General features: G+C 43.1%; 1 protein-coding gene across 16 annotated transcripts in view; it reads right to left on the reverse strand.

Annotated features, from left to right (window-relative positions):
• PPP6R3 (protein phosphatase 6 regulatory subunit 3) overlaps positions 1-14,790 on the reverse strand; it is a 138,379-nt gene that overhangs the window by 21,601 nt on the left and 101,988 nt on the right. For 7 of the 16 annotated variants that reach the window (XM_073347063.2, XM_073347071.2, XM_073347058.2 and 4 more), the window contains 3 exons: positions 13,201-13,287; positions 3,091-3,188; positions 555-609 (listed from right to left, as the gene is read on the reverse strand). In XM_073347063.2, coding sequence (XP_073203164.1) covers positions 555-609; positions 3,091-3,188; positions 13,201-13,287 — 240 coding nt within the window. The remainder of the gene's footprint in view (positions 1-554; positions 610-3,090; positions 3,189-13,200; positions 13,288-14,790) is intronic. The other 9 variants (XM_073347073.2, XM_073347066.2, XM_073347067.2 and 6 more) reach the window with 4 other exon arrangements.

Below are 14,790 nucleotides of genomic sequence, written 5' to 3' on the forward strand. Positions count from 1 at the left end.
CTCCTCCCTCAGCTCTGCCTTCAGTCCAAGCTCTGCTGCTGAGGGACTGTGCAATAATGGGGGTGGGGGGCGCAGACAGATTCCTTTGGGGAGGGGGGGCACATCTGAAAAAGTTTGAGCACCACTGTCCTAGAGCATACCAGCATGGGTCTACACAGGCCAGTTAGCAAGTAACGTCGATGTACCCTCCTCTAATATGCTATGCTGTACTGTGCAGACAAGCTCTGAGGTACCTCTACCACAGCAAACAGGCAGCTTTTGACTGCATTTCCTTTAGAGCCGGCTAACAGAAGCACTTGTATCTGGTCATACCTTAAAGTGAAAGTGGCTCTCCTCAGAAGCTGGTATAGAAAGCAGTGATGAGTTTCCCAATGACACAGAGGCTTTACATCATTACAAGAAAGTGGGTGAATGAGCTACTCCTCAAGTATAATACTGAAAAGAATCATTTGACCCACCCTACGTGTTGAAGACACGTAGAAGTTTTATTATTTGTTTTGCAGTCCACACTCTCAAGCACAGAAGTCATGATAGCAGCAGGAACATATACTCACACTTTCATTCGTATTGAGGGTAAAGTTGATGTCTGACACGCGATCAAAAGACACACTGCAAAAAAAAGTACAGATTTATGCACTAAAAGCAAAAAAGATGCTGCAATTTACACAACGAAGACAGACATTTGATACTCCGAACTCGTTACTGCGCAAGAATACTAAGATGACCTGAAACTACAAAACTTAAGTAGCAATTTCCGACACAGCAAGAAAATAGTTTTAACTTTTGTGTTTAGGAGAAACATGCCTCCTACTATCATACAGTTAAACAATTTATCAAATCATGGGATGTTTTCCATGCACAAAACCTTACAAGACAGTTAAGCCAATAATATAAAAAATGGCTACCTTTGATCAGATACATGGACAAAATAAATCAAAATAAAATAACTAAACGCATATAATGTGGTCAACGACCACGCATCTCTATTTCTTTTTCGTTTTAAAATAGAAAAATAGTGAATACACAGTTCCAAGGAATGTCTACCAAACTGACAGAATACATTTTAAAAAATGAGTTGTCAACTAAGGCCCTAACTCCATCAAAGAGATCCATGCAGGCAGATTTTACACCTGCCCACTGTCGTCAGGGAGACTATGAAGACATAATGGTCCAACAAGGCAGATTCTTTTGCAAGACTGGACCCTAATAGTAAAGTGTCAAAATTAATTGTAAACTTATTTCCTAAACAAATAAACCTGATGACCCTTTTCTTACTGACTAGTGAACAGCAAGGAAAACAATTTCACACGTGAAATACTAAGTTCAAAAACTAACATTTATTGTCCCTTTAGGCCTAAAAACTGACCTCTCCACAGTGAGCCCACCTGCAGAGTTTCATCTTAAGGACTGCAAACATTCAGTACTCCTCATGTCTAAAATACCCTTCCTGCAGGTGTGAAATAGGGGGAAAAGTCTGCCAGCCTTTCAGGACAATTCACAGGTATTCTCTCTTTAAGCACGTATATGAGTGAGTTTAAAGTTAGCTGTGCATTTGTTAATCTTCCCCTAAATCCTCACTGCATTAAAGATCTGTTGGAGGAGGGGGTAGAAGAGAAACAGCATTTACTTTCGTTGGATTATGACCTTCAATGTCAAAGCAGATCAATTTTTCGGCCCAACAATTTTAACAATATTCCTTTTACATAAAGGACTAGAATCACATAATTGATCCACATGCACATAACTAAAGAATAACCAGCGTTTACAGCTAGAAAGTAGATAAGATTCCAAGCAATACAGTTACTCCCATATATAATTATTTTTATGAGTCTCATGTGGTTTCTGATGGGCAATATAGGGATCAAATTCATAGTGGTAGCTAGAGGCATAACATCTAGGCAGCGTGTACGCCTCAAGAGATCTGCATTATATTTATATAAGCATTTTGTTAATTGTGTGTCATCTTCTTGACAGACTCACCCTAGCAGTATAGTGTGCTAGCTCCTATGACAGGTATATACCAAAAATACTGCTACCCAAGTGTATTTAACTAATTTAAATTGACCTCTTTTCTATAGACTCCCATCTCGTGAAAGTGAATCTTCATCTCTACACTCAGAGGCATCATATATAATTCCCTTCCCTGTTGAGAAGGCAGGAGTCAACCTCAATTAGTTTCCTATACTATTTTGCAAGACAAGCTACAGTAAGGTATCAATCAGTATGACAACACTAATCTGCCTTTAATATTTAACTGGCTGTCTTGGACTCTCTTCAAATTTGTTTTAAAAGGATACTTCGCTTTATTTTGTGCCATGCACACTTAATTCAATTTAATAAAATTTGGGGATTAGATAGAAACTACCACACTTATCACCAGCTCCAATTCACTCCATTTTCCAAGAGGGATTCTCAAAAGCATGGTCCATTTTACTTTATTCTAAGAAATAGGGATCATCCTAAAGATTCTTGGGTTGTGTTTTACCTGGACCAAAACTATTCCCATTTTTAGGTTCTTCACTTACCCTAACTGTAGAAATGTATGTCTGAACTGCTTTGCTCTCGAACAGATAGATTTATGAAGCCTTTCCTTACTGTCCCCTACAGAAAAGAACACTCATGGATGTGTTGCTCCTGCCAACTTTGCCAGGAAAAGTTAATTTATGCTATGCACCATGATGTAGAATATACCCCATGTCTATCTACTATGCCTAAAAATTATCCCACCTATGAATTCTGCCCACACCAGAGCCATGTGCCAATGGTCTTGTGATTTAAGAGAACAGATCCATAGGTTAAGTCTGCTATTAGGAAGTCTATTTATATAGTCACAAGCAATGTGTTCTCTTATATAGCTACCGTGAGATGGGGGAGGAAAGAAATAGTGTTGCTTTGAAAAATTGCTCAGAGGAGCTAATCTGCTCTTCCCGGAGCACTCAGTATAAGAACTGACCACACTGGTACTGATAAACAAGGCCAAATGCAGACAGCTCAGCATCAGTCAAGGCTGCAATTAATCACTGGGACATAGTCAAATGATGCAATAAAGAAGAAAATCCCAAGTTAAAACCAGCATAAAGTCATACTTACTTCCCAATGTCATCTTGATCAGCAAACTTCTCATCGTTGAAGCCAAACTGGTCAATAAAATTGGACGTCATTTGTTGCATCTGATAATCAGAAAAGGCCTGGCAATCCCAGGACCAACGACAGTGATATAAAGATTCTAATAATACTCTGAATACTATTTGCCCATTTTGCTCCAGAAATAAATTTTGTTAATCTAAACACAGGGGATTATAAAAAGTTAATTTGTTTTAAATCTATAAATTATCTCAGGCACTGAATACACACTGACCCACATTTGATGGCTTTGATGCCAGCTTGGTAGCAGCTCTAATAGGAAAGTTAATCTTCACTCTACATGTGGTTTTAAATACTACCTTTCCAAATTCATTTCCCAGGACTCTGTGTGACAGGACAGCTTATTAGGTAGAGGAGAAAAGCTGCCTTCAATCTTGTCAACATGAAACTTTTAAACCATATAACTCATGGAAGAGGGGAGAGCAGGGCATTGTTATAAATAGAAAAAAATGTGTGGGTAAGAAGTTATCAATCTCAACTATACGATCTAACAGTATTTCTCGATTACCCCAAAGAAAACACAAGTGGAAACCAAAAGAGTTAATACAGACACACCACACATCTAAATTTAATGTTGCCAACTCTCACAATTTTGTCACAAATCTCATGAGATTTGGGGGGGTTTAAGATTCTTTTTGTTTTTAAATAGTCTCAACAGACCTTAGATTACTGGCTTTAAAACTTGTGAAATTTCCCTTATTTGAAGTAACTATTATTTTCAGTGGGGATGAAGCCAAACTGCGCTCTGCCAAAACAGTCACCATTCTCTACAGACTTTGCATGTTGAAGGGAGACTGCCACTTCACCGTTTTAGATGAAACTGAAGCCAGGTTACCCTCAGGGAAGATAGCCACTCTCTAGACTGTATGGTTAATCAGTTAGACAGGATGTGGGAATATGGGAAGCCAGAGATGGCCTGAAAAGGACCAGGTGAGCAAGGTGCTAAGGAGAGAGACTGAGAAGGTAAGGTGTAGAGGAATAGGTGATGGCAGAAGGAAAAACACAGGGTTGGATTGGGGACAGGAAATTATGGAGGAGCTTGGAGGAAGATGAAACAGGGAAGTGATGAGGAAGGAAAGACTGGAGAGGGATACTATGGCAGCTTTCCACACTCCTGGAGTTGGGAGTGGATAAGGGGAACCTCCATCCAAGCAGCCACTGGAGAAACCTGCCCTTTTACATGTTTCAGGTAGAATTTTGACCTGAAACATTCACAAGTGCCAATCAATCCCTCAAGTCTTTTAGAGTAGACAGCACTACACTGGGCACAACATATGGCTGGCCTAGTAATATTAGGCCTTTGTTCTTCCTGCGCTGACTGTCCATATAAAGCATTACTGTGTTTTAGAAAGGCACTAAACACTTCCTGTGAAGTACTTTGATAGCTATGGATGAAGAGAACTTATTACTGAATGCATGTGGATGAGAAGACATTCATAAAGGCGTTATGTTAATGATAAATGGAACGATGAAAGAACAACCAAATTAATGGTGAAAAGTTAATCAATTCTATCAGTTTTCAAGTGAAATACGTGCAGGTAGCAACTTCTGTTTTATCAAATATTTACTTATCCTAGTGGCAGTATCTTTTAAAGCCTAATAGTGGGAAAGAGCACCCCCAGAGAAGCATTCTTAGAGATAGTCAGCCAAGAATCTACTGATATTTTGACAGGCCAAAAGCAGATACAAGCTTTGCAAAGTGGAAAATGAATAGAATTGCTGATATACTTCTGCTTGTTGCCCTTAAAATAAAGGAATCTGCAGTCAGATTTACAGCACGAGACGCTTCTTTGGGGTTTGTCATGAACTTCCCTAAACAAAGCTCACCAAGCAAGAGGGGGAGTCAATTTTACCTTTAAAAATGCTGCTTAAAAAAAAAGGTAGCAGAGCAAGCCTAACATCTTTATGGCATCATAAATTAAGTTAGAAGTCAGGCGTGAAAAGTTATGAAACATGTCTGAAAATTTACTTTATAAAAAGGAATGGATTTCTCCATCCAAAGAAAGAAAAACATTTTGCCTGTACAGGTTGTGTAAATACAATTAAAAACAGTTGGCAAGTAATAAAAAAAATCACCTAAGGGATTATAAATATTAATTTCTTATCCAGGGCCCCTAAAGAAAATTTCCAAAAGATCCCTTCTGCCCAAGTCATCATGATCAAATCTACTTTAGGTGTTATCATCTAGGGCAGCCTGAGCTTTTACTTAGGTCTTGGAAGATAAATTTGGAGAGATTTCCATTAAAAGGAAAACACCACTTTTCATATTCAGTTATGCAGACTTGCATTTATTCCTTACCTGTGCCTATTATCAGCAACTTTCTGGAAATCTCATGATACTGCACAAGCATCAGCACAGCTCCTCTGGTGCTAGCAACTGTAGGAGCATTAGTGTACACTGGTTGGTTGTCAGAATTTTTACCACTACGTCATCTAACTTTGCTCACAGCAGATCCAAACAACACAGTAGTGAAAATGCCAGCAGCTGGTCTACACTATCACTCCCACTCTTACCAGCACTAGACTAGATGGAATCTTAAATTTTGCCCGCAGAGCTCAATGTTTGGGATTACTTGTGTGTGCATTACAAAGTCTTTCCTGATGTGTGCTTTGCAAATTGGAGAACAAATTTCCAGTTATGAGGCAGCAGACTCCCCCTAATATTTAAAGTAAGGAAGGTCTTTCAAAAAAAAACTGCCCTGAGAATGAATTAACAAAAGTTCCTTTCAAAATGATAGAGTTTTAAAATTATTTCTGATGACTGAACTGACTAAGGCATTCCACTGATCAGACAGCCAGCCAGAATGAAGACACTTCTAGACTGAAGAGTCTTCAGTAGAGAGAAATCAAACAATAGAATGGAATTTAGTCAGGAAGCTGAAGAGAAAAAAAAAAGAAAAGGTGGAGGCTGCCTGTTTTGGTCTGGGCCTCAGTCAATCTGGCAAACAAAGTAAACCCACCTAAGAAAGGTTAACAGGTTCCCAGAAGCTCAGAAGAGGAGGTTCCTCACCCTGTGCAGTAACTGACATTCTTCGAGATGCGTGTCCATGTGGGTGCTCCACTCCAGGTGTTGGTGCGTCCCTGCGCCTTCGCTCGGAGATTTTTACAGCAGTACTCGTACCAGTCGTGCACGTGCAGGGCTTGCCCCCCCCCGCTCTGAGTGGACCTTAATAGTACGCGTGTGCGACCGGTCCCCTCAGTTCCTTCTCTACAACGGAGGCTCCCCCAACTCCGAAGTAGAGGGGAGGAGGGTGGATAGTGCAGCACCCACAGGGACACTCATCTCGAAGAGCGTCCGTTTCTGCACAGGGCGAGTACGCTCCTCTTCTTCGAGAGCTGTCCCTGTGGGTGCTCCACTCTAGGTGACTTAAAAGCAGCGTATCTCAAGGAGGTAGGGACTTCGGACTGGGTAGAAATGCAGTGGATAAAACAGCTCTGCCTAATCGTGTATCCGAGAGGGGGCCCTGAGTAAGGGCACAGCGCTTAACAAAAGTGTGTTCAGAAGACCAAGTGGCTGCTTTACAGATGTCAGTCAGGGGAACTATGTGTAGAAAAGCCATGGAGGTAGCCATCCATCTAGTGGAGTGAGTTCTGATGTCTGCTGGAGGCGTAACTTTCCATATCTGATAACAGAATCGGATACAGCCAGAAATCCATTTTGAAAGTCTCTGGGTGGAAACGTGTTCCTCTGGATCACTCCATGATGGAGACAGAGTCTAGAAGAATTTCTAAAGGGCTTGGGTTCTCTCCAAATAGAAGGACAAAGCCCTGCGTACATCTAGAGCATGCATTGTGGATTCAAACGAGTTCGCATGTGGTTTAGGAAAGGTCGGCAGGTGTATCGGTTCATTCATGTGGAATGGCGAATGGACCTATGGAAGAAATTTGGGGTGTAACTGAAGGGTAACTTTGTCCTTAAAAAATAGGGTATACGGTGGGTCTGCCATGAGAGCTGCTATTTCTCCTGCCTGCCTGGCAGAAGTGATTGCCACTAAGAATGCTGTTTTCATAGAAAGGTGTAAGAGGGAGCAAGTGGCTAGGGGTTCAAATGGTTGAGTTAAGCAAGATAACACTAAGTGAAGGTCCCATGGAGGGGTAGAAGGTCTAACGTCTGGGTATAGGGATTGAAGTCCTTTGAGAAAACGTTTAGTGACTGGATGAACAAACAGAGGTACTGTCAATTTTATCGTGGAAGGTTGTAATAGCAGCTAGGCAGACTCTGATGGAGCTAAAAGAAAGGCCAGATTGTTTGAGGTCCAACAGGTAGTCGAGTATAAGAGGAAGAGGTGCAGACATAGGAGGCAGTTGTTTAGTTGAGCACCATTGTGTAAATCGCTTCCACTTCTGGAGATAGGTGGTGCAAGTAGATTGTGTTCTGCTATGTAGGAGCACTCTTTGGACTTCGTCAGAGCATGCTAGTTTGTTTTGGGAGAACCATGTAGGAACCAAGCTTTGAGGTGAAGCATGGACAGGTTGGGATGGAGAAATTGGCCATGTTGCTGCAATAGGAGGTTCAGAATGAGAGGCAACGAGATTGGTGGTCGAGCTGACATCCTTGTGAGGAATGGGAACCACGGTTGTCTGGGCCATGCTGGGGCAATCAGGATCACTTTGACATGATCTGTTCGTATTTTTGTCAGAACTCTGTGGAAAATTGGGATGGGGGAAAGCATAGAGTAAGTTCCGGTGCCATGGAATCATAAATGCATCTCCCAGGGAGTGTTTGCCCGGTCCTGCTCTGGAGCAAAATTTGGGGCATTTCGTGTTTTTCGCAGTTGCAAAGAAGTCTATGGCTGGGTGGCCCCAAATGCGGAATATGTTGGTGGTGATTGTTTCATTTATCTCCCATTCGTAGTCGCAAGGAAAGCATCTGCTTAATTCGTCCGCTGTGGTATTCATAGCCCCGGGAAGGTAGGCGGCTAATATCCGGATATTGTTCGCAAGGCACTAGTTCCAGAGTTTCATAGCTTCTGTGCAAAGCGAATGAGAGCGAACTCCTCCCTGCCTGCTTACACAGAACATGCAGGCGATGTTGTCTGTCATTATCCGTACATGTTGGTTCTGGATTAAAAAGGGGAGGCAGTGACGGCAGGCATTGCTTATAGCTCGAAGTTCCAGGACGTTTATGTGCAGGGAGGTTTTCGATATGGGCCAACATGTGAGCACCCTACCCTGTGAGGGATGCATCGGTACTCATGATGGATGGAGCTTCCTGGAGAAAGGGGACTCCAGAGCAGAGGTTGGAGGGAACAGTCCACCATAGGAGACAGTCTTTGACTGGGAAAGGTATGGATAGGGGTTTGTTTAGGGCATGTTTAGGGGTTTGTTTAGGGTTGGGTCCGTAAACTGTGGCCAACCAAGCTTGGAAGCACCTCATGAAGAGTCATGCATTTTGGACCACGAAAGTGCATGAGGCCATGTGACCTAGTAGTCGTAGACAGTCTTGAGCGGTAACTTGAGGACTGTTGCAAAGTTTTGTTGCCAGCTGCTTTGTGGTGTTGAAGCAATCAGACGGGAGAGATGCTACTCCCATCCGGGAATCGAGGTGTGCTCTGATGAACTCCAGGTGCTGGGTAGGAATTAATGTGGATTGGTTGTTGTTTATTTGTAGGCCGAGGGATAGGAAACAATTGACGGTGAGTTGTGTGAATCAAAGCGCTTCGTCGAGCGTTGAGGCTTTGAGGAGGCAGTTGTCTAGGTAAGGAAATATTATGACTCCTTGCTTCCTGAGGTGGGCAGTGACTAAAGCCAGGAGCTTGGAAAAAATGGGGGGGTGGGGGGAGGCGGGCAGTGGATAGGCTGAAGGGTAGTACTCTGTACTGAAAATGTGTCGAGCCAAGGGTGAAATGAAGGAAGCGTCTATGGGCTGGTTGTACTGTCACATGAAAACAGGCGTCCTGTAAGTCGAGGGCTGAAAACCAATCACCCTGCTCCAGCGCTGGGATTATGGTGGCGAGGTTCACCATTTTGAACTTTTGTTTCTTGATAAAATTGTTGAGCCACTTGAGGTCAAGGATCGGTTGCCATCCCCCGGTTTTCTTTTCTGTTAAGAAATAATGGGAGTAAAACCCCTTCCCTCTGGGCCTTTCGGGCACAAACTCCACTGCTCCCAATAGAAGGAGATGTTGTACTTCTTGCATAAGCAGTTGCTCGTGAGACGGGTCCCTGAGGAGGGACGGGAAGGGTGGGTGGTAGGAGGCATGGATAGGAAGGGTATGGAATAGCCAAGTGTGATGACCTCTAAAACCCACTTGTCAGCAGTAATGTTGTGCCATTGATGGAAGAACAGTCGTAGGCGATGTCCAAAAGTAGGGACAGGTGGTGTAAGTGCTGAAGTGGGAACATTGTTTTCTAAACCCTCAACCAAGGCTTCAAATCTGCTTGTTAGTCAGCGGGGGTTGAGACACTGATGCGGAATTGGAGCAGCAATGCTGGTATCTGGCGTTGCTGCTGCTGTTGGTTGTGTGATCTCTGGAAGTGCTGGGCATTTGTGGGGTAGTGTGGACAGCAGTAAGTTTGGTATCTATATTGTTGCCTTCTGGTCATAGGGGTTTTTATTCCTAAGGACCAGAGAGAGTTGCCCTTGAATCCTTCACTGAGCGAAGGACGTCGTTTGTTGTAGAGGCAAAGAGTTTGTTGCCATCGAATGGAAGGTCTTCAACAGTAGTCTGGACCTCTTGAGGAAACGAAGAAGAGAGCCACGAACCTCAGTGCATGACTACTGCCGTAGTGGTGGATCTTGCTGCAGTATTGGCAGCATCAAGGGCCGCTTGAAGAGCAGTACGTGATATGATTTGTCCCTCAGACTAAAGCAGTGAATTGTTGTTTCTTTGCTTCTGGAATGTCCTCAATCAAGTTCAAGAATTTGTTGTAATTTTTGTGATCATATTTTGCCAGAATGGCTGTATAATTAGCAATTCAAAATTGTAGAGTGGAGGATGCGTATACTTTATGTCCAAGCAGATCTAAACGCTTATTGTCTTTATTGGCTGGGATGGAGCGGGGATACTGGTGTTTGTTCTTTTGGTTGATTGCGTCCACCACCAGTGAATTAGGTGTTGGATGAGTGAAAAGAAATTCAGAGCCCTTGGAAGGGATGAAGTACTTGCAGTCCACTTTTTTGCAGGTAGGTAAGCTTGCAGCAGGAGTCTGCCAGATGGCTTTGGCAGGTTCCAGAAGGGCTGGATTGATCGGCAATGCAATCCTGGAAGAAGGTGGCAGCTGCAGGATGTCCGTTAACTCATGCTGCTATTTAAGGAACCTCCTCCAGATTAATTCTTAATTCACTTGCCACTCTTCTGAAAAGTCTTGAAATTTTGAAAAAAAGTCATCTGAAGTTGACGGGGGAGGAGGAAGCAGGGCTTCGTCAGGCGTAACAACTGGGTCTACTGGGTTAGAGACAGGTCGTGCCTGATTCTGCACTTGTGATGGTGCTGTCTGGTGACTGGCATCGTGGCAGGTTCATGAGCTTGTGGTGCTGGGCCGGTGTCGGGCCTGGTTGAGGTGGCATAGTGAGTGCGGTCTCGAGGATAGGATGCCCACGGGGCCCAATATTGCCACTGTGGTGGGAAGGGCATAGGCGGTACCATCCACGGGTTTACACACCACGGGGCAGGATCCAGAGAGTAGGACGAGGTGATGTGTCTATGACCTCTACTAATTGGGGTCTGAGGAGGAGAGATTTCATATGGTGAAAAAACCTCCTGGAGACCAGCTTCCTCCTCACTGGAGGAAGGCTGTTCGGACCCTGGCTGAGCATTTGGCGAAAAGTAGGCATTTAGTAAGGGTGACTGCAGAATAGGTGACACAAGCAGGTCACTTGACTGCGTAAATTGGGGTGCTGAAGCTCCTCTGTGTGATGAGGGCTCTGTGAGAGGAATCTGCTGCAACAAAAAGTTCCTCTGCAACGGTGTCTTTAAAGTCATTTGGCTGCCGGCCAGCTCAGCAGGTGTCGGTGCCATAGCCTGCGGGGGGGTCAGGCAGGTCCGCACGTGTTGGCACCACTTCCACCGTGGTGCTGAAAGGTGCCATCTGAGAGGCAGGCAACTGGAAGCCCGAAGCCTCGGTACTGGAGCTTTGCGCTACCGCTGCAGCCACAGACAGGTTTCGAGCAACACCAGAGGAGCCCAGCGCATCAAAACTGCTCAGCCAAGGGAGCGCTGGGAGGGAGGTGGTAGATCTGCCAGAAGAAGCCTTCTCCCGCGAAGTTCGCCTTCTGTCACCTGCAAAGTGATGGGTTTTTTTGAAGTTTTCTTCATCTTCTTAGAGGCGGAGAGGCTGTGGTGTGGAGCAGAGCCGGAATCAGCGCCTGGGTCTGAAGCTGACCCTAAGGATTTTTGCAGTAGGAGCAGCTTTAGCCTCAACTCCCTGTCCTTTCGTGCCCTAGACTTAAGTTTGCTGCAATGGGCACATTTTGGGAGGATGTGGGACCCCCCAAACATTTTATGCATTTTGAATGGCCATCAGACAGAGGGATGGCATCCTTACAATTAGAGCAGCGCTTAAAGCCTGGGGAGCCAGACATGTCAGAAGCAGCTGGCCTGACAGGAACGAAGAGAATGTTTCTTTTTAAAAAAACCACACTACTGGTAACACTAATAACTAACACTATCGGTAAACTATCTAAAAGGGTAAGAGTAACAAGGGAGAAAAAGTTTTCTAACGAGTCTGCTGAGCTCCGTCTCAGGCCGGGGACGGTAGAGAAGGAAGGAACTGAAGGGACCGGTCGCGCACGTGTACTATTAAGGTACTCAGAGCTGAGTGGTAAGCTCTGCACATGCGCGACCAGTACGAATACTGCTGTAAAAATCTCTGAGCGAAGGCACAGGGACGCACCAACACCTAGGGTGGAGCACCTACAGGGACAGCTCTCGAAGAAGAGTGGAAGGAAAAGACTACCAGGGTGCTAGACATTACAGTGCCTCCACTTATTCTGGAAAACTGATCTGCTCTACCTTACAATGGTGTGTCCAGTCTACTGTCTTTCACGTCATACTCAGTTTTCTACAGAAGAGACAGTATCAAGGTACACACTTCCCTATTCTAGGCTTAAAAAGGACAAGCCTCGTGACAAACTCTGCTAAGACACTGAAAAGATTGTGTCACACATTACCCCAAATAGGATGCAACAGCAGTGGTCCATCTGCATCTCTGTTGGATTAACTACCTAAACACATGCAGTTGCTGTGACAGTCTAGGCAGAGTTCACACTGGAGTACACAGTCAGAAGATGGTGCTTGAAGACTATGAAGGGTTTCCTAAAAGATTCCACATTCCTACAGAAGCTGCTGCCTTGCTGAAGACACTGACCCCATCAAATCTAGATTGGTGCAATTAAAATTCAAATCACTGAAATATCAGACATGAAAAAGTTAACTATAGTTTCTATAATTAACAAAAGTCTAAACCAAGCTTTTGGAACAACTGTACTTTATATAAATGATAAAGGTATATAAACTTTAAGTACTACAGACCATAGTGCTTGGGTTGAAGCAGTTACAAACATCTAATGGTACAAGCAGCAATTTAAAAAACTTGTTTTGTAACTTGAATCTACAGAACCTTTAGGATTGGAGATTTAAATCAATGTACACTGTATTCAGATTTTGACAGCTTTTACTTTCCTCCAGGGCCAACAGAGGAATAAAGACGACTTACATTGCAAATGGAATAATGCTAGTACAGAATAGCTGTCACCCTTCACCCATCAAAAATGGCAAGTAGCAGAAATGCTTCCAAAAACTATTTTCTAAATGAAAGTGCTGACCAAGCAGACCCCTGTACAGTTAGTTGGTGCTCTCAAAAACAACACTCATGTGGCATCACCATATTAAATCCTGTAACACTGTCAATTAAACTATAAATACGTATACAAATTTAAACTGCACACTGCCTAGATTTTTTTTATACACTTTCCAGTTTCGCCACTGAATTCTCCAAATTGTGTTTTGCATCAAATGCAACCACCCATCTCCAAAGACAAAAATCCTCTCAGGAAAGCTACTTTTACAAAGAAGGCACACCTGTGCGCAACACTGTTAAATGAATTTAACTCACTTGCTGCAAAGAAGAATCCTGTGAAAAACCAGTTTCTTTAAAGTCAATTTCGTCATCGCTGGACGAATGAATGTGGCAGGTAGTAACCTAGACAAAAAAAGTTTAGACACCTATTTAATTAAACAAAAGGCTTTGTGTAAATTAGAATTATTATGCAAGGTCATTAATTTCATCACAAAAAGATGAACTAGAATATTTTTATCCCAGCAAACACACTATTTCAACTGTAAGGGCATATATTTCAGCCACTAAAATATCTCCCTGTCACCAGCCATTACATTAGTGGTTGACACCTTTGGGGAATAATTCCATCTTCAACATCTAGCAAAACTAACCCTAGAGTTACTTCAGTTAATGCTACTTAATAGGTCCAAACTGGCCAAATAGGACAACACTGGAGCAAAACTATATCTTACCATTTAGATACAATATGAAATTATTCCGATTAATTAGGAAGTTCTGCCATGAAGGTGCGCTTATTAACAATTCTACCAATTGGGTGCAGTAATCATCCACTGTGAATCAAAACACCTTTTACCCAGTTACAGCACTACACAGTTGAATAAGAACACTGTTTTTGAGGGTGGAAGCTGAATTTGCTTTCCACTGAAGCATTGGCCATTGCTGGAGTCAACCAGTGACTTGACTCCCCAGTGTCCAATATAGCAATTGTTATGTGCCCGTAAATCTGGAGATGATTTAACAAGGGGAAAAACAGATTAAAAAAACCCAAAATAAAAAACCCCACATTTTTACAGTTACACATCAGGGTCTTGAGTCTCAAAAGTGCTGAATGCCCACAACTCCTAATTAATTCTCAGCACCTAGTAACTTTACTAAGATCAGGCTTATAAATGCTTTTTATAAAAACAAACACTGTATAGAGCAGTTGTTTTCAACCTGTGGTCTGCGGACCCTTGGCAGTTCACAGACTGTGTCTAAGGGGCAGAGCCAAAACTAGGCATTTTAGTGCCTGGGGTGAGCAAGCAGATTTGCGCCCCCTGCAGTTTTTCATCATTTTTCCACCCCTGTGATTTTGCACCATGGGTGGCTACCCCGCTCTGGTTAAGGCCCTGCTAAGGGGTCAGAGAAAGGTGACTATGAAAATAAAGTTTCAGATCCAAGAAAAAGTATTCCATTTATCTGATCAAAGGTATGTGAATACCCCCACCTACAGGTCCAAACACAGAAGTGTTGTCATTACTGTAGAAACCCACAGTTTAGCGCCCTGTGTCACACTGTCAAACGCTGTGCCGAGAACATGTAATGTTTATAGTTGAATTTTGTTCAATCAGTTTTCAGTCTGATTTTTACGGCAGGAGCCAACAGACCACAGGTTGAATTTCCAAAGGGGTCTGGCACCTTCATTCAAAATTTTTTAGGGGTCAGCAAATGAAAAAAGGTTGAAAACCACTGGCATAGAGGAAAGTGACCAATTCTTTTATTTGTTATTTTGAAACAAATTATCCACTTTCTAAAATAAATATGACAGCCTATACAACGAATACCTTTAACATTCAATTCATGCATAGCAAAAAATCAGTTTCACCCCCTAAAAACTATCCATAATCTGAGATCAAAGGAAGAATT

Source organism: Lepidochelys kempii, chromosome 6 (assembly GCF_965140285.1).
Source record: "Lepidochelys kempii isolate rLepKem1 chromosome 6, rLepKem1.hap1, whole genome shotgun sequence".
Classification (NCBI taxonomy): domain Eukaryota; kingdom Metazoa; phylum Chordata; order Testudines; family Cheloniidae; genus Lepidochelys; species Lepidochelys kempii.